The 20,891-nt window shown below is 44.4% G+C and overlaps 1 protein-coding gene across 1 annotated transcript in view; it reads left to right on the forward strand.

Annotated features, from left to right (window-relative positions):
- Positions 1–20,891, forward strand: part of kiaa1549la (KIAA1549-like a) — a 236,959-nt gene that overhangs the window by 71,449 nt on the left and 144,619 nt on the right. Inside the window, exon 9 of the mRNA XM_041198318.1 lies at positions 5,967–6,130. Within this exon, the coding sequence (XP_041054252.1) occupies positions 5,967–6,130 (164 nt within the window). The remainder of the gene's footprint in view (positions 1–5,966; positions 6,131–20,891) is intronic.

The raw sequence follows: 20,891 nt of genomic DNA on the forward strand, positions 1-20,891 counted from the left end.
CTTGTGGAGCTGTATAGCCCAGTGAGAGTCAGTGTTTGTGGAACTGTATGTCACTGAGAGTCAGTGTTTATGGAACTGTATAGCCCAGTGAGAATCAGTGTTTGTGAAACTATGTAGCTCAGTGAGAGACAGTGTATGTGAAACTTTATGGCAGTGAGAGTCAGTGTGTGTAGAATTGTACCCAGTGAAAGTCAGTGTCTATGGAAATGTACCCAGTGAAAGTCAGTGTGTGTAGAACTGTACCCAGTGAAAGTCAGTGTGTGTAGAACTCTACCCAGTGAAAGTCAGTGTGTGTAGAACTGTACCCAGGAAAGTCAGTGTGTGTGGAACTGTACTCAGTGAAAGTCAGCCTGTGTGGAACTGTATCATGGTCCTGCATCAATTTCTTCAACAGGTGAAGGAAGATCATAACTGGGGTAAACAGATAAAAATTTGTAGAAGTTTATTCCTGACAGCTTTGTTGGTTTTGAGGCATCATCAGCCAATGAAACATCACTGACTTTGACAAATTTTCTAAATTTCTTGTTGGTTTTGTTACCAATTGACTGGAAAGCAAGAAACTTGCCATAGGGTGGAATCATCCCAGATTTGCATTAGTGTGGTAATGGCAGCTTTTCACGCCATATCATCACAAACCTGCCACATTAATTATGCATTCCCGGGAAACATGGCGTATCCATGGCAGGTGGGCTCTCATTCACCCGCCACACCATCACCTCACCGCCTTAGCATGCCAGGTGCCATATTTAAAGTCCAACCACGTGCATACAGGGGAAGGCGATGGTGTAGTGGTATTGTTGCTGAACTAGTAATCCAGAGTCCCAGGGTAATGCTCTGGGGACCTGGGGTCTAATCCCGCCACATCAGAGAGTGGAATTTTAATTCAATAAAAATCTGGAATTCAAAGTCTAATGATGACCATGAAACCATTGTCAAATGTTGTTTAAAAACAAATCTGGTTCACTAATGCCCTTTAGGGAAGGAAATCTGGCAACCTGGCCTACTTGTGACTCCAGACCCACAGCAATGTGGTTGATTCTTAAATGCCCTCTGAACTAGGGCAACTATGGATGGGTACTAAATGCTGGACTAGCCAGCAATTCCCACATCCCATGAATGAATAAAAAATAAATACATCTCAGTGCTTCCAGCCCACGACTGCTGCAAAGAAGACATGGCCCTGAAAGGCAAAAAGACTGCAGCCCCCAGGTTCAATGACACATCCCTCGAGCGCCTTTGGACGCAGTGGAGTCTCGCCGTGAAATCCTCTATGCTTGCTCTGGTCGCAGGATGAGCAGCAACCTCACTAATCCAGCTTGGGAGGCAGTGGCAGCAGTGGTCAGCGCCAAAGCCCTTCAAAAGAGGACAGCCACCCAGTGCCATAAGAGGATGAATGATCTCCTCTATTCCGCCATGGTAAGTCACTCTTCTCATCACCCTCAACTCACACAATCACAGGGACCTCACTCACTGCCAGTTCAAGGGACATTACCATTCACCCTCTCACATACACCTTCATTGTCCTCATCCCATCCATGGGATCATTACCATCCACATATGCCAGGCATACTTATCACCTGGCCTGGCAGGCGTACTGCCTACACTCTCGCCACCTATGTTCATGCAGGACAAGCTGGCACACAACAAAAGGGAGAGGTTGCAGACTGGTGGAGGAATGCCCGAAATCAAGGTCCTCACAGACTTTGAAAACAGAGCCATCCAGCTGGCTGGCGAGGATCTGGACCGGTCCTGTGCTGATGGTGAGGTCGGCAGTGGTCTGCCAAGTGAGCTGTGCAACATCCATCAGACAACCATGCTGTGAGTGATGTGTCCTCATTCACAGGCCACTGCCATGCACTGATTATCTCTCCTTGCTTCCGCAAGTACTCCTGGGAAACAGCCAACAGAGTCCACGACCCAGGGCCTTCAATCAAGTCCCGAAGAAACCTCTGAAGAGAATCTGGAGGCACCCGCACTCTCTGCCAGCACAGAAACACACACCTCAGTGGGACCTAGCTTTACAGTGGCATCGAGATCACAATCTGTTGAGCACATCGCACTGTCTGATCTGCAGCAGGGATGTCCTCTGAGGTGTCCGGCATTTGGAGGACTGCAGGAGGCCAGAAATTTGCTGAGTCTGAGTCAGATGACGAGCCTCTGGACTTGATCATGTTACAGTTGCTGGAGCTGCAAAGGCAAGCTCGGGAACATCAGGAAGGGATGTCCGCTGCACTCCTCAGATTGCAAGATGGAGGAATCCACCCGCCTTCGCTCTGAGGTGATAGCGCCGGCATGCCAACGCATGGAGGTCAACACTGGTAGGGTGGTGGCCACCATGGAGACCTAGGTCCAGGACATTGGCCCTGCACTGCTGCATGGGGTGAACTCCATCGCTGATGTCATAGTTGGCATCCAACAGTGTGTACATGAGATGCGTGCGGGGCAGCTTGATCTCACTCCAGCTACCTCTTCTCCTCAAAGAGTCAGCCAGGAGCCCTTGGGCACCCATAGGGAAGAGGATCAGCATGTGTACCCCCCACCTCCCCCGGGCCATCCATCCAGGTGACTCTGGTGGGGTCTAGCCCATCTGAATCCCCTCTTCCAGTGATCCCAGCAGCTCCAGCTGCACAGGCCAAAGAGAGTGCCACTGTCACACAGCAGGTCCCCAAAAGCAGGCCAGGGCACTCCAGGTCTCAGCCCTACAGAGGATGCCCGCCAAGGCCATCACAGACAAGGCTTGGCAGTCAGCAGGCTGCCTCCACTTCTGCTGTGGATGTCGGGGAGCACCAGGATGTCATTGCAGGGTTAGGAAAGTTAAGATGTAACTCTTTCGAATTAAAGCCAGTTAAACCAAATTAACAAAATTGGGATAAATCAGGCACAGCCCCTAATTTAGGTCAACTGTAAAACCAAGAAAAAAGTTTAAAGGAAACTTACAAACTTTAAATTAAAATGTGATTAAAGGAGTTGATAAAGCACCCCAGTGAAAGTTAAGATGTAATCGCACAGCCTGGGCATGGGTGTTGATCACTTGTACATAATGTTCATTTTGTTAATAAACTCCCAAGAATGTCTCCTTGCCTATGGCTCCTTGTTCTGATGAGCAGTGTTCGTGTCACTCAGATGTGAAATCTTTCTGCACAATATAAGGGCAGGTATCTCAGTCCAGGGCCTCTACCCTGTGCTTTGTGTAGCCTTCAGACCAAAGTGATGGTTCAACCTCACACGCCATGGACACATTACTGATGCCTACACCTCGGCTGTGCTGGTCATTGCTGCCAGAATGTTGTGGGCAGACATCACCGAGTTCCATCATTCTCTTTGTTTGCTGTCAGCACCTTTAAGGTGGGGCTGGCCCCCATCTCTTCAGCATCTGTGCTCCTGAAGGGGTCAGGTGCTGAACACATGGCTGTGTCTCTATGATATGACCCTGATCACAGAGCGCAAGCGAGCTGCCCTTGGCCAGACAGGAGTCAGACATTTTCAGATGCTCTGTGAAGATCTATGGAGTGTCCTCATTGCTTGTCATCATCCTGCTGCAATCGAGTGGTTATTAGGGTCTCCACTGCATTTCCATAACAGGAGCATTCTCACAGAGAGTATGTGCGCTTCCATAAACCAGACTGGAGTTAAACATTCATAGATGCAATGTGAGGATCTATGGTGTCTCCTCACTGAATGCCATCATTATCGTCCACAAATCTGGCAGCTATGAGGGCCTCCAGAGCTTGCCTGCTTTGTCTGCCCAGTGTGAGGGCCTCATCCCCATCATCGTCGCCTTCGAGGACCTCCTCATCCTCCATCCCCGTCAGCATCCTCCTCATTGGAGGAGACCTCCAGCTCTTCCAATACCTCTTCAGCCAGCTCCTCTCCCCATTGCAGCGCCATTTCGTCTGATGGCCTCCCTGTCCCCATGGCGCCAAATCCTGCAGTAGCTGCTAGCTGTGACTGACTAGTTCCCTAGGCATGCACAGTCTTTAGCGACACTGGTCCTCGGTCATCTGCAGGAGTGAAAGGCAGCGTCTATAGACCCTGAGTGTCACTAGGCGCTAACCAGCGACGGCTCGATGTGGCTCTTCAGTAGCGTGTGTGGGAGCCCCAGCCTCCATGATCTTGATGTACCCCTCCTGCAAGATGAAAGAGAGAGAGAGACACATGGGGAAGCTTGAGTGTACTAAAAACCTGTCTTGGTTAAGTCTGAAGGCCCCTTAATGCATCCCGGAGAGTTCTGACCACCACTTGGATGGCCAGAGTTTAGTGCGCTGCGCGGCTAGTCGAAACCCCACCCACCTCTGCCCCACTCCACCCAACCAATTGGGAGCAGCTTTGCCCATTGGACTGCATGCTGTGTTCTCAACTCAGGCACTCTCCTAACCCATGCTGCAAAGCTGCACTGTTCACTTGAACCATGGGGGAGACTGGTTCAAACCGGGATGATGACATTGCAAGGGGCTGTGAGCGCCTCCAGCAGTGACTGCTCCACAGCCAGCTTTAGCAAGGAGTTTGTACAATGCGCCCGGCCTTCCAATTGTTCTGCAGTGCACTAAAACGCTCATTAATTTGCAGCTTCTGGCTGTGGGGTGATAAGCTCTGGAGTGCTTGGTGGCACTTTGATGCCTCTGCTTTGCTTGAGTGGGCAGAGAAGCTGGAGGCCCAACTCTAATCATGTCAAAGTGGTTGCGCCTGTACTGTCTCAGCTGCAGAGGAATAGTCACTTTATACAAGGTTTCCCTAATGTGTGGCCGCTTCCCTCGCCCATCCACGCCACAAGTACTTGTGTGCTACCTTGTCCCTGCCCAATGCACCTCAAACTTGAAGTCCAACAGGCGACCTGGGGGAGCCCTCCGCAACATTACTGTGTATTTACCTCCGAGTTGCTCTCAAACTGCAGTCCGCCAAGTGCATGTCTTTAATATGCTGTCGTGAAACGCGTCTGCGTGAGCGGACAATCCAACGGGTGTGGGAACGATTCCGGCTTATAATGATATACAGATGTATTACAATGAAGTTCCTGATATCTGATGGTGGGAAACGCCACCTGCCATCGGTGGGTGGGCAGAGCAGATGATTTCAAACTGGCATCACACTGTCGTGAAACCGAATCTTGGCCTTCTCGCCATATTGTCCGCTCATGCCTGACGTCAGTGGGCATGGACGATTCCACCCATCATTTTCCATAGTGTTCAAAATTTTAAAACTCTATTGAAATGACTGCATTTTATTATTGATAATATATTAACTCTTCAGCTTCTATAAATTGGTCAATAACAGCACTACAGTTGTAAACTTTGAATTTGTAGAAAGTGCAAAGTGTTTTACTCAACTGTTGCTCTAAAAGTATTCTGAAGCATTGAAAATAATTTGGCACTTCATAGAGATCAGATCTCAATCTCTTGAAGCATAATATGCTCTTGTACCGAGCTTGTGTGGATATGATGGGTCAAATAACCTTCTACTGTTGGATGAAAACCTGCTCTGTGGTGAGTTGGTGATCTTTGGGAACAGGAAATTGGCCAGTATTCTCTCCTGTGAAATCATGGCCACAGTGGTCAGGTATCAGGAAGTAAAGGGTGCTCATGGGACTGTCTCCAAAGAAGGAGTCAATGTATTAAGAAGGGGAATGAGAGTATTACAAAGATCCCATGGCACGATTCAAAGAAAAACAGGGGAACTCTCCCCAAGTCCTGGCCAATATTTACCCCTCGATCAATGTCACTATACCTGATGATCTGGTCATTAATTGCTTTGCTGTTTTGAGAGAGCTTGCTGTGTGCAAATTGGCTGCTGCTTTTCCTACTTCACAACAGTGACAGCCCTTCTAAGATGATTTATTGGCTTGCCTGACCAGCTAATTCAGTAAAAATTACACAGATCACCTCAAAAGGAGTGCCTAATGTTGTTAGAAATATAATGGAGGTGTGTGTTGTTGGAGGCGATTGTCTTTAATCCTTTTGTTCTGCGTGCAGCTGTTGTGAAAAGCCCACCGAACAACCTGTGGATTATCGCTGCAGTGTTGGCTCCTGTTGGCGTGGTAACCGTTATCATCATCATTATTTCTGCCGTGCTGTGCCGGAAAAACAAGAGCGAATTTAAATCCGAGACCATGTCCAACCTTCATCAGAGAGCAAAGGTGAGCAACAGTGAGGGCCCTTGTCTCATTGGATTGACACTAACTAACTCACTCCCCTTGAACTCAGCCTGGCATCATCTGCAAAAATGAGTTGACTACTGTTCAGTAACAGTGGATAAAAGAGCAAAACAAAAGGTGATAGGGTGGAAAACAGAGGAGATTAATTGACAACAGGAATGATGGTGCAAGGCAAAAATGGGATGGTAATGGGTCAAGTAAATAAACAAAAGATGGGTCTGGTTTGATGTAAATAACAACAGCAGAATAGCAGAAGGGGAGGGAAGCATGGTTACAAAGGAGAAGGTTTCTGCAACCCGGGTATGAGGTGAAGAAAGATGGGCAATCTTCACAGTGTGAACTGCCTTGTTGGCCTATAGGAGAATCCCCATTCATCCCAAGCACCAGCCCAAATCTCCCCATTCCAAGTGGTTCTGCTGCAGCCATCCTCCATCACCAGTACCTACTATGCAAGAAAATAAGAACAGTCATTAAGGTGTAAAGTTATAAAATACAATGTTAAGGCCAGAAGGCTATAAGAATAATGAGATGCTGTTCCTCAAGTTTGTGTTGAGCTTCATTGGCAGTTTAGGAGGCTGTGGATAGAGGATAACAGCGAAATCTTGCATTATAAAGGACATTTAATGTCATAAAATACCCCTGACCCTTCATGAGATTGTCATCAAACAAAACATCACATTGAGGCAGATAAAGAGATATTAGGATAGATGACTAAAAGCTTGTGGTGTTTGTGTTTAATGTTTATGCTTTTTTGTAAAAGGGCATTTTAGTTAAAAAGAAGTGTTATATAAAAAACCTGACAGTAGGGTGTGCTAAATTCTGGATGTTTTGCCCTCCGGTGTAGAATAAGGAAGGAAGGAACCTTCTGTTTTTCACAAAGGAAGCTGGGGTTTTAAAGCAAATAGTGTATTCTTAATTGTTAAGAAGTGACAAAACACTTCAAATGCCAACAAGAATGGGATCATCATTATAAGAGGCTTTAGAGGCTTTTGATCCAGCTACAGTGGACTTTGTATTTTACATTGAACGAATGGAACAGTTTTTCATTGTGAATGAGATTGAAGAGGAAAAATAGGCCTCAGTGTTTCTTATAGTCATCGGAATGAAAAATTTCACCTTACTGAGAACTCTCATTGCTCCTGACAAGCCAACAGATAAAAGCTTTAAAGAGCTTGTGGATGTTTTGAAAAAGCACTTTGATCCCAGACCAGCAATTATTGCCGAGAGATTCAAGTTTCACTGAAGAGAATAGCATGAGAGTGAGTCAGTTTCCCAGTTCCTGGCTGAGTTGAGAAAATTAACAGAACAGTGTGACTTTAACAATTACCTGGAAGAAGTATTGTATGATCGCTTGGTTTGTGGACTAAGAAATGAAAGAATTCAGCGTACATTATTAGCGGTGCAAGAGTTGACACTGAAGAAAGCGTTCGAGATTGCGCAAAGCATAGAAACGGCAGAGAAACAAGCTGGAGATTTGAAAGCACATTCTAACAATCCCGAAGTTAAAGTAATAAAGTCAGGGTATACTTGCTTTCAAACATGTTACCGCTGTAATGGAGTAGGGCACAATGCAAGAGCCCGTAAGTTGAAAACCGTTGATTGTCACTGCTGTGGAAAAAAGGACACATACAGTATGCATGTGGATTAAAGGCTGATCACAGTAAAGCAGTCCCATCAAGAAAAGGGCATCACAAGCAGCACACAGACAAGTCACACTTGAAAATAAACAGGCAGTTTACAAAGATGCATTCCTTGGAAACAAAATACAAAAGTAATGCAAGTCCAGATGAGACAAATAATGAAACTAACAGCAACAATGCAGAAGAGCAATTGTATTGCATTCAGCCTGATCTGAAACTTGATGAAGGACTAAAAGTTGGCATTGCCTTACATGGTTGAAATAGAGGTTGACAATAGAGCATCTGTTTCTATTGCTTCAGAGAAGACATGGGAAAAAATTTTCAAGAAACGCCCATTGGAGAAAATCCTCCTCCAGCTTAACACCTACACTGGTAAGCCGGAAAAATGTCTGTTCAAGCTAAATATGGAGATCAAATAGCAAGGTTGCTGCTTATCATTGTGAAAGGGGATCATCCATTGCTTATGGGCACGAACTGGCTAAAAGAAATTTGACTGGACTGGAATAAAATAAACAAAGTGCATTACAACCCCATGTTGCAGTCTTTGTTAGACAAGCATATTGGTGTCTTCAAAGAAGGTCTTGGAGTTATTAAAGACATTGAAGCTAAACTTGCTGTGAAACCAAAGCTTCTCCAAGGTTCTTCAAACCACGTCCAGTTCCCAACTCAATGTGACAGAAAATCGAGCAGGAATTAAAATGACTTGAAAACTTTCAGATAATTGAGAAAGTTGATTATGCAGAGTGGGCAGCTCCAATAGTCCCAGTGGTGAAGGGTGATGGGTCTATTAGAATATGTGGTGACTATAAAATCATCATTAATCCTTTCCTGGAAGTGCCTCAGCACCCGCTACCGAAAGTTGAAGATCTGTTCGCTGCTCTGAATGGAGGTGGATTATTCACAAATCTTGACCTATCACAGGCATTTTTGCAAATGCAGCAGATTGAAGGTTCCAGGAAGTACACAACCATCAGCACACACACACTGGTCTATATCAATGCAAACGACTACCATTTGGAATTGTGTCATCACCAGCCTTATTCCAACAGGCCATGGACAAAATACTGCAGGGCCTCCCTGGTGTAATCTGCTTCTAAGACGACATCCTCATCACCGGGAAAAACTTCCCAACTAATTTAAAGGACCTAGGAAGGGTCCTGCATAGATGGCATCTGCTGTAAGAAATCCAAATGCTTGTTCCTGAAGCCCTCAGTCGAGTACCTGGAACATGTTTTGGACGAAACTGGCCTCTCGACCTCACCCAGAAAGGTGGAGGCAGTAGTGAATGCACGACAGCCCAAAAATGTTCAAGAGCTTTGCTCGTTTTTGGGACTTGGGGATTACTACAGCAAGTTCATTTCCAGTTTGGCTACCAAGGCAATGCCACTGAATAATCTGCTGAAGAAGAATGCAAATGGGATTGGTCACAAGCCTGTCAGGAAAGTTTCAAGGAACTTGGGCAAGAGTTCATTTCTGCTATAGTCCTGGCACATTTCAATGAAAAGTTACCTTTCAGCTTGGCTTGTGATGCATCTGGATATGGTTTTGGAGCTGTCATCTCCCACACGTTTCCTGACGGCAGTGAAAGGCCCATTGTTTAGGGCTCACACACATTGTCCAAGGCAGAATAAAATTATGCCCAAATTGAGAAGGATGCTCTTGGACTAATCTATGGAGTCAAGAAGTTCCACCAATATTTGTGTGGGCGTAAATTCATGTTAATTGCAGACCACAAGCCTTTGACCTGATTGCTTAGCCTGAAGTCACAAACACCGACACTTGTCGCTGCATGCCTACAAAGGTGGGCACTGATCTTATCTGCTTACCAGTACAAAATTACATTTCACTTTACTGAGAATTATGGAAATGTGGATGCACTTTCCAGACTTCCGTTATGCCACAGCTCCACAATCCAAAGTGAAGTCACTGCTTTCAGTGTGAACCAGATAGACATGTTACCGTGTTAAAGCGGATCAAATTCAACTTGAAATGCAGAGGGATGCTGTGCTCTCCAAAGTTTACATGTACACACAGAAGGGTTGGTGTGTACCTCAAGAAGTGATTACTGGGATTAAACCTCTACATGTGTAGATTTGAGCCGACTCTGCAAGACGGTTGTTTGTTATGGAGAATCAGTTGTTATTCCTCCAAAATTCCAAACACGGGTATTAGAAGAAAATTCACCTCAGTCACATGGGAATTGTCAAAATGCAAGCATTAGCTTTCTACATGTATGGTGGTCACACCTGGATAAGGATATCGAAGGTATGGTCAGTGATTGTCTTCCACACCAAGAAATTAAGTCTCCTGTACCTGCCTCATTACATCCTTGGGCTTGGCCTGATCGCCCATGGCAGAGACTTCATGTGGACTTTGCTGGACCACTTCTCGGATATACCTTCCTGATTGTGGCGGATGCCCGCACAAAGTGGCCTCATGTTATTCCCATGAAGTTGAGTACTTCAACAAAGACCATTGATGTTCTCCGGAATGTGTTCACTACTTTTGGATTGCTGCAGCAGATTGTGTCTGACAATGGCACACAGTGCACTTCATGTAAATTTCAAATATTCCTGAAAAACAATGGGATCAAGCAAATTCTCATCTCGCCTTATCACCCATCCTCAAGTGGTGAAGCGGAGCGCTTTGTCCAGACATTCAAAAGGGCCATGTTGAAAGAGAGGATGCAAACTATTGGAAGTTGAAGCTGAAGAATTTTTTGATGATCTATTGTAACACTCCGCATTCAACAACAGGCATACCTCCTGCTGAACTGATGTTTGGAAGCCAACTGCATACCAGAATGGATTTGCTGTGTCCGAATTTGAAAAGAAAGATTGGTTCAAGGCAACTTGATCAGAAAAGGTCACATGATACATGTAAAGCAGCTCGTGAGTTTAAACTGGATCAGTTTGTTTGGGTCCGAAATTACTGTGGAACACCAAAGTGCCTCCTGGGAAGAATCATCAAGCATCAAGGACCACTTACGTATGATATTGAATCTTCCTGTGGAATCTTGAAGAGGCACACTGGCCAGATTAGAGAAGCCAAACCCAAGGAACCAAATTTCCAGGGAATTCCAGTCACAGTGGAAGATTTCTTTTTTTTTAGTTTTTTTTAAAATTCATTCACATGATGTGGGCTTCACTGGCTAGGCCAGCATTTATTGCCCATCCCTAATTGCCCTTGAGAAGGTGGTAGTGAGCTGCCTTCTTGAACTGCTGCAGTCCGTGTTGTGTAGGTACACCCACAGTGCTGTTAGGAAGGGAGTTCCAGGATTTTGACCCAGTGACAGTGAAGGAACAGAGATATATTTCCAAGTCAGGATGGTTAGTGACTCGGAGGGAAACTTCCAGGTGATGGTGTTCCCATCTATCTGCTGTCTTTGTCCTTCTAGATAGTAGTGGTTGTGAGTTTGAAAGATGCTGTCGAAGGAGCCTTGGTGAATTCCTGCAGTGCATCTTGTAGGTGGTATACACTGCTGCTACTGTGTGTTGATGGTGGAGGGAGTGAATATTTGTGGATGTGGTGCCAATCAAGTGGGATGCTTTGTCCTGGATGGTGTCAAGCTTCTGGAGTGTTGTGGGAGCTGCACCTCATCCAGGCAAGTGGGGAGTATTCTGTCATACTCCTGACTTGTGCCTTGTGGACAGGCTTTGAGGAGTCAGGAGGTGAGTCAGGAGGGAAACATATGCTTCAGTTGGTGAAACCTGACTTGATTCAACTGACAAACCTGTAGCACCTGTAGCTGCAATTGTTGAACCTGAACAGAAACAAGTGGAACAGCAAAACCTTCCATTTCTAAGCAAACAAACTGAAATACCTAAGCCAACACTCCTCTCTGGGCCAAAGCGAATCTGCAAACTGCCTGACCGATTTACTGCTGGCTAAAGGGGGAGGAGATGTAATGTTTGTGTTTAAAGTTTATCCTTTTTTGTAACAGGACATTTTAGTTAAAAAGAAATCTTATATAAAAAACCTGACAGTAGGGTGTGCTAAGTCCCGGACGTATTGCCCTCTGGTGTAGAATAAGGAATAAAGGAACTTTCTGTTTTTTACACGGGAAGCTGAGGTTCAGAAACAGATAGCTGTGTGTATTGTTAAGAATTCTTAATTGTTAAGAAGTTACAAAACACTTCAGTCAAAGAGGTCGATTTTAAGGAATGTCCTACAGGAGGAGAAAGAGGTAGAAAAGTGGAAAGGTTTAGAGAGGGAATTTCAAAGCTTAGGATCTCATGAATTAAAGGCACAACTACCAATGGTGGAGGGATTGAAATCAGGGACACTTAAGAGACTGGAATTGGAAGCGTGCAGAGGTCTGAGTGAGTTGTGATGTTGGAAGAGATTACAGAGATAGAGAGGGGACATGGCCATGGTGGGAAACAAGAATGAGAGTTTTAAAGCTGAGGTTATGCCAGACTGGGAGCCAATGTGGACCAGAGAGCACAGGACTAATGGTTGAACAAGGTGTGGGTTAGGATGCAGGCAGCAGAGTTTTGGATGAGTTCGAGTTTTTGTAGGGTGGAAAATGGGAAACCAGCCAAGAGAGCATTGAGATAGTTGAGTCTAGGGGTAACAAAGTCATCCATGAGGGTTTCAGCAGCAGATGAGCTGAGGCAGGGGCAGAGTCAGGCAATGTTACAGAAGTGAAAATAAACAATCGTAGTGATGGCATATATAGATGGTCTGAAGCTCAGCTTGGAGTCAAATTCAAAGCCAAGTTTGTGAATGGCCTGATTCCACCTCAGACAGTTGCCAGAGAGAGAAAAATTCATTTCTAGTCATGCATTATTGTTAGATTACAGCATTATAATTAGTTGACCTTGCATTGACTTGTAAGTCGGCATCTTGCCCCTGTTGTGTCTATTACTACATTGGGACTGCGTTAATGGTGTTTGAACTTGAATAGATTACAGCATTGCAATTTACTGATAGTCACCCTTTTGTCTCTCTTTAAGGGTTGTACTTTAAACAGCTAACTGTTAAAATTTCTGGAGTAAGCATTTGATGAGGTTATTAAAAATTCTAGGGCAACCCAGTGTGCTGCTTTTAATTGTGATTTTCATTTTGGTTTTACTCTCTGGCAATATCTGTTTTTTGCTTTTGGGCAAGTGTTATTTTTCCATGTAAGGAATAGAAAAAGAAAGAAAAGCTTGCATTTATTTAGAACCTTTCACGTCCTCAGGCCACCCCAAAGCATCTTGCACCAATGAATTACGTTTTGAAGTACAGTTATAATATCGGGGAACTCAGCAGCTAATTTGCACACAGCAATATTGCATAAACAGCAATGTGGTAATGGTCAGGTAATCTGTTTTAGTGATGTGGATAGAAGGATAAATAGCAAATCACCCAGAGTGCCATAGGATCTTTTAATCATGTTGATAAGTGAAGTGGAGTTACCATGGTAATGTAAGGCCTGTGGTGCCAACATATCAATACGCTAAAAGGGCTAGAATTTTCCATAGGAATTCTCTGATCTCCTACCTTTTCTTTGTAACAGCATAAATATTTTTAAAAATTTGCATTTTTATAGTACTTTTCATGACCACCGGACCTCCCAAAGCGCTTGACAGCCAATTACGTATTTTTGAAGTGTAGTCACTGCCGCAATGTAGGAAAAGCAGCAGCCAATTTGTGCACAGCAAGTTCTCACAAATAACATTATGATAATGATCAGATCATTTGTTTTTGTGTTGTTAAGTGAGGGATAAAAATTGGCCAGGACACCAGGGATAACTCCGCTGGTCATCTTCAAAATAATGCCATGGGATCTTTTACATCCATCTGAGAGTGCAAATGGAGCCTCAGTTTAATGTCTCATCCAAGACAGCACCCCTGACAGTGCAACACTCCCTCAGTACTGCACTGGGGTGTCAGCCTAGATTTTTATGCTCAAGACCTAGAGTGGGGTTTGAATCTAAAAACCATCTGATTCAGAGGTGAGAATGCTACTAACTGAATTATGGCTAATACAGCGATAGCAGGTGGCTGATTGCAAATTCTCCTGAACAAATAGTTTTGCATAACTGAATATAAGAATGAGCAGTATCCACATATAATTCTTTTGAACATACTGTGGGTTCAGTCTGCATGAAACTGGAGCTTAGATCTTTCTAGACTATGGAAAGTGCCCTCAGGGTCAACTATTGTGGGAGTTGCAGTCTATTAATTTTGCCGAGACAGCTAGCGATTAATAGAGGTCAGTGATTAAGCTCGCAATTTTGATATTTCATCATTTTAATAAATGAAAATAAAATGTAACCATGGCAGTCCAGCCTTGCTTGAATGCAGTCTGTTTTTAAATTCACCAACAATGAAAAATCATTCATTTGACAAAAAATCCATAGACTTGATAACAAAAAAATAGGTTATTTTTAAGCCGTGTATAGTTTGGAGTCAAGGGGCAGAATTAGTGACTGAATTAATTTTGTGCGTAAGTCATAGCCCGTGCAAGTTTAGTGTGGGCACCAACTTGTTTTATTATGACAATAACTTGCACTTATATAGCACCTTTAATGTAGGCTACACCCTAATTCCCTTCACATAAGTGTTAATGACAAAATTTGGCATCAAGCCACATAAGGGGTTATTCAAAAGGTGATCAAAGGATTGGTCAAAGAAGTAGATTTTTAAGGAGCATCCCAAAAGTGGAGAGAGGTAGAGATGTTTAGGGAAGGAATTCCAAAGCTTAGGGCCTAGGGCAGCTGAAAGCAGAACTGCCAATGATAAGGCAATGAAAAGCAGGGACATCCAAGAGGCCAGAATTGGAGGAACACAGCGGTCTGAGGGTTGTAGAGCTGGAGGTGGTTACAGAGGTGGGGAGAGGGCGAGGCCATGGAGAGATTTGAAAATAAAGATAATGTGACATTCTGGATTAATAGTTATGGTAATGAGGTCGTGATGTGTATCATGATGTAACAGTGACACCAGCAGTCATGTGCTAGAAACTCTGTAGAGCAGATGGAATTGTCTGTATGCAAGAGTCTTGTACTTACCTAGTAGCTTACCAAATATAAAATGTACATAGTGTAAATAAAGTAGTTTTGAAGTAACCTACCTGAGTCAGATCATTCATGAGGAGAGAGAAACCTTCCCAGTATAGATTAGGCCACAAGAGAACCCACAAAACAGATAAGACTTTCAAATTTGAGGCATTAGTATTGGAAACCAAGGTAGGTCAGCGAGCATGTGAGTGATAGGTGAACAGGATTTGATGCGAGTTAGGGAAGCTGTCCTGGCCAATGGTTTACAAAGGGTGCAAATTGTTTGATAAACACATGACAGTACATAAATCATTTTGATCTAATGCTTTGAGGGCAGAAATTATGAGGCTCCTCTGCCTGTGTGAATCGAGGATTACTGATCCAGGTGTTTCATGTTATAGCTCCATCTCCCCAATACCCATCGCTGTATGGTGAGGCTTTGTGTTCATTCATGATAAAGGATGTTTGTGAATTATCTGAAGAGGAGGGGGCAATTCAGCCCTTTGAGCCAGTTCTGCCATTCAGTTAGATCATGGGAGATCTTAACTCCATCTACCTGCCTTGGTTCCATTTCCTCTAATATCATTACCCCAAAAAACTATCAAACCCAGCCTTGGCATTTTCAATTGACACCCTACCCCCTGCGCCCCACCACCACTCAAGCCTCAACTGCTTTTTGGAAGAGAGAGTTCCAGATTTCCGCTACCATTTGTGTGAAGAAGTACCTTATGACAACACCCCTGAGTGACCTGGCTCTACTTTTCAGGCTGTGCCTCTTTTTTCTAGACTTCCCATAAGAGAATATAGATTCTATCTACTTACCCCATCTCAGGTAGGTCACCCTTTAATCTTCTATATTCAGGGGATTACAAGCCTAGTCTATGCAACCTGAAAGAGAGATTGTGTATGCATATTCTTTGTGCCTGATGAATCTGATTGAAAATTTTTGAAGAGCTGACTAAAGTAGTTTACAGGGAAATGCCTGTGGATACTATTTATGTGGACTTCCAGAATGCACATGATAAAGCCTGTTAGGTAATGTTGAAGCCCATGGAATTGAAAGCAATTGATTGACCTGATTGGGAAATTGGCTGAGCGGAAGGAGAAAAAGAGTACAGATAATGGGCAGATCCTCTAGCTGTGGAATGGGACTGTTAGTGTCTGCAAAGATCTGTGTCGGGGCCTCAACTATTCACTGATTTACTAACTATTTAGAAAGCGACATCCAGATTTGATGATGATAAAAAGTTAGGCAATATTGTGGACTGTGTAGGATGCATAAACTTACAGAGATGTTGACAGATTAAGTGAATGAGCAAAACTGTGGAAAATGAACTTAGTGTAGGAAAAAGTGAGGTCATCAACTTTGGACCTAAAAGTGTAGAACGGGATAATATCTAAAGAGTAAAAAACTAGAAACAGCCCAGCCACGTGGATCATTAGTACGTCATGAACAGGTACAGAAAATAACCCCAAAAGCAAATAGAATGCAGGCCTTTATATCTAGATGACTAGAGTACAAGTGGTTAGAAGTCAAGCTTTTGCCACAGAGCAATAGTTAGATCACTGTGTGCAGTTCTGGGTGCCACACCTTCGGAAGGATATATTGAGCTTGGAGCGATTGCAGCATAGATCTCCGAGATGAGACCTGTATTTCAAGGGTTAAATTATGAGGAGAATCTACATGCACTAGGATTGTATTCCCTGGAATTTAATAGGTTAAGGGGTGATTTGCACAGGAGACCAGAATTAGAGGATTGCGGATATCTCTCAGGGTTGTGGAACTGGGAGAGGTGTAAGAGATAGGGAGGGGCAAAGCCATGGAAGGATCTGCAAACAAGGATGAGACATTTAAAACTGAGGCATTACCAAACTGGGAGCCAATGTAGGTCAGAGGGAACAGGGGTGATAGGTGAATGGGATCTGGTGCAAGTTAGGATACAGCAGCAGAGTTTTGGATTTGCTCAAGTTTATAAGGGTGGAAGATGGCAGGTCAGCCAGGAGTGCATTGGAATAGTCAAGACTAGAAGTAAAAAAGTTATGAATGAAGGTTTCAGCTGCAGATGAACTAATGCAGGGCGGATTTAAGCGATGATACTGAGATAGAGATGGAAATAGGCCGTCTTGGAGATTGCGTGAATATGTGGTTGGAAGTTCAACTGTAAGTCAAACACAACACCATTGTTGCAAACAGTCTGACTTATCATCAGGCAATTGCCAAGGAAAAGAATGGAGTTGGTAGCTAGGGAGCAGAGTTTGTGGTGGGACCAAAGACAATGGCTTCAGTCTCTCCATTACTTAGTTGGAGAAAATTTCTGTTCATCCAATACTGGATGTCGAACAAGCAGTGTGACAATTTAGGGACAGTGGAGGTTTCAAGAGAGATGGTGGTGAGATAGAGCTGGGTGTTGTCAGAATAAAACTGGAATGAGCAAAACAGTAAAAATTGAATTTAATGTAGGAAAATGTGAGGTCATCAACTTTGGACCTAAAAAGTGTAGAACGGGATACTTTCTAAAGAGTAAAAAACTAGAAACAGTGAAGGCTCAAAGAGACTTGGGTGTCCAGGCACTTGGATCATTAAAACATCATGAACAGGTACAGAAAATAACCCAAAAAGCAAATAGAATGCAGGCCTTTATATCTAGGTGATTAGAATACAAGTGATTAGAAGTCATGCTTTTGCCACAAAACAATGGTTAGATCACTGTGATTAGTTCTGGGTGCCACACCTTAGGAAGGATTTCAGATGGTGTCGTCGAGGGGCAGCACATAGATTAAAAACAGGAGGGGGTGTGGGACACTAGAGATAACAACGCAAGAGTGGGAAGAGAAGCTATTGCAGGTGTTTCTCTGGCTACGTCTTTGAAAGTGTTTATACGGTATATTGCACTTTATAAACCGAGACATAAATACTAAAGCAAGGAAGTTATGCTAAACATTTATAACTCTCTGGTTAAACACTCAGCTGGAGTATTGTGTTCAATTCTGGACACCAGACTTTAGAAAGGATGTTGAGGTCCTGGAGAGGGTGCAGAGGTGATTTATTTGTTTGATATCTGGAATGGAGGGACTTCAGTTATGTGGCAAGACTGGAGATGCTGGGACTGTTCTCTTTAGAACAGAGAAGGCTAAGGGGAGTCAGAGGTGCTTAAAATTATGAAGGATTATGAAGAATATACAGGGACAAATTGACAGGAGGATAAGGAGGAACATTGCTGTTGGGATTCCTCAGGGTAGTGTTCTAGGTCCAACCATTTTCAGCTCCTTCATTAATGACCTTCTCTCCATCGTATGGTTAGAGGTGGCTGATGATTGCACGGTGTTCAATACCATTTGTAACTCCTCAGACACTGAAACAGTCTGTACCCACACGCAACAAGACCTGGACAAGGCTTGGGCTGATGAGCGGCAAGTCAAATTCGCATCACACAAGTGCGAGGCAATGACCATCTCCAACAAGAGAGAATCTAACCATCTCCCCTGGAGTTCATAAGTGTCACTATTACTGAAACCTCCGCATCAACATCCTGGGATACATTATTGACCAGAAACTTAACTGGATCAACCACATAAATACTGTAGCAACTAGAGATCAGATGCTGGGAATTCTGTGGTGGAACTCCCCAGGGCCTGTCCACCATCTACAGGAGTGTGATGGAATACTTTCCATTTGACCTGGCTTGGAAATTGGCTGAATGGATGAGCGCAGCTTCAACAGTACTCAACAAGTTCAACAGCAAAACAAAAACAGAATTACCTGGAAAAACTCAGCAGGTCTGGCAGCATCAGCGGAGAAGAAAAGAGTTGACGTTTCGAGTCCTCATGACCCTTCGACAGAACTTGAGTTCGAGTCCAAGAAAGAGTTGAAATATAAGCTGGTTTAAGGTGTGTGTGGGGGGGGGGGGGCGGAGAGAGAGAGAGAGAGAGAAGGGGAGGGGGGTGTGTGGTTGTAGGGACAAACAAGTAGTGATAGAAGCAGATCATCAAAAGATGTCAACAACAATAGAACAAAAGAACACATAGGTGTTAAAATTGGTGATATTATCTAAAGTTCAACAGCATCCAGGACAAAGCAGTCCACTTGATTGGCACTCCATCTACCACCTTAAAGATTCACTCCCTCCACCACTGGTGCACATGGCAGCAGTGCGTACCATCTGCAAGATACACTGCAGCAATTCGCCAAGACTTTTTTGACAGCACCTTCCAAACCCGTGACCTTTACCATATAGGACAAGGGTAGCATGGGAACAGTGCCATCTAATGCCCCTCCAAACTACACACCCTCCTGATTTGGAAATATATCACTGTTTCTTAATTGTCACTGGGTCAAAATCCTGGAACTTCTTTCTAACAGAACTCAGTCACATGCACACAGTATGACATTCATACACACACACACGTGCACGCACATAGACACACACATACACGCACACACAGATTAACTGGGGTTGCCAGATCTCCAGGATTGTCCTGGAGTCATCAGTAGTTGAGATTTGAGTAAATGAATCTTAATCTCCTGGATCCTTTTTTAAATCCATAGGACATAGGCTTCGCTGGCTGAGCCAGCATTTCTTGCCCATCCCTTGAGAAGCTGGTGGTGAGCTGCCTTCTTGAACTGCTGCAGTCCATGTGGTGTAGGTACACCATAGTGCTGTTAGGACAGGAATTCCAGGGTTTTGACCCAATAGCAGTGAAGGAATGGCGATATATTTCCAACTCAGGATGGTGAGTGACTTGGAGGGGAACTTCCAGGTGGTGATGTTCCCATCTATCTTCTGCCCTTGTCCTTCTAGATGGTAGTGGTCCTGGGTTTGGAAGGTGCTGCCTAAGGAGCCTTGGTGAATTCCTGCAGTGCATCTTGTAGATGGTACACACTGCTGCTACTGTGCGTCGGTGTTGGAGGGAGTGAATGTTTGTGGATGTGGTGCCAATCAAGCAGGTTGCTTTCTCCTGGAAGGTGTCAAGCTTCTTGAATGTTGTTGGAGCTGCCCTCATCCAGGCAAGTGGGGAGTATTCCATCACACTCCTGACTTGTGCCTTGTAGATGTTGGACGGGCTTTGGGGAGTCAGGAAGTGGGTTACTTGTCGTATGATTCCTAACCTCTGAACTGCTCTTATAGCCACAGTATTTATATGGCTAGTCCAGTTCAGTTTCTGGTCAATGGTAACCCCCAGGGTGTTGCTAGTGGGGGATTCAGTGATGATAACGCCGTTGAACGTTAAGGGGCAATGGTTGGATTCTCTCTTGTTGGAGATGGTCATTGCCTGACACTTGTGTGGTATGAATGTAACTTGCCACTTCTCAGCCCAAGCCTGCATATTGTCCAGGTCTTGCTGCATTTGGACATGGACTGCTTCAACGTCTGAGGAGTTGTGAATGGTGCTGAGCATCGTGCAATCATCAGCAGCAACCCCAATTCTGAACTTATGATGGAAGGAAGGTCATTGATGAAGCAGCTGAAGATGGTTGGGCCTGGACACTACCCTGAGGAACTCCTGCATTGCTGTCCTGGAGCTGAGATAAGTGACCTCAAACAATTACAAGCACCTTCCTTCATGACTCCAACTAGCGGAGAGTTTTCCCCCTGTTTCCCATTGTTTTGCCAGGGCTCCTTGATGCCACACTCTGTCAAATGCTGCCTTGATGTCAAAGGCAGTCACTCTCACCTCACCTTGGGAGTTCAGCTGTTTTGCCCATGTTTGGAAAAAGGCTTTAATGAGGTCAGGAGCTGGGTGGCCCTGGTGGAACCCAAACTGGGCATTAGTGAGCAGGTTATTTCTAAGCAATTGCAGCTTGATAGAACTGTTGATGACCCCTTCCATCACTTTACTGATGATGGAGAATAGTTTGATGGACAGTAATTGGCCGGGTTGGACTTGTCTTGCTTCTTGTGTACAGGATATACCTGGGCAATTTTCCACAGAGCCAGGTAGATGCCGGTGTTGTAGCTGTACTGGAACAGCTTGGCTAGGGGCGCAGCAAGTTCTGGAGCACAAGTCATCAGTACTATTGCCGGAATATTGTCAGGACCCATAGCCATTGCACTATCTAGTACCTTCAGCCGTTTCTTGATATCACATGGAGTGATTCAAATTGGCTCAAGACCTCTG

Source organism: Carcharodon carcharias, chromosome 10 (assembly GCF_017639515.1).
Source record: "Carcharodon carcharias isolate sCarCar2 chromosome 10, sCarCar2.pri, whole genome shotgun sequence".
NCBI classification, from domain to species: Eukaryota; Metazoa; Chordata; class Chondrichthyes; order Lamniformes; family Lamnidae; genus Carcharodon; species Carcharodon carcharias.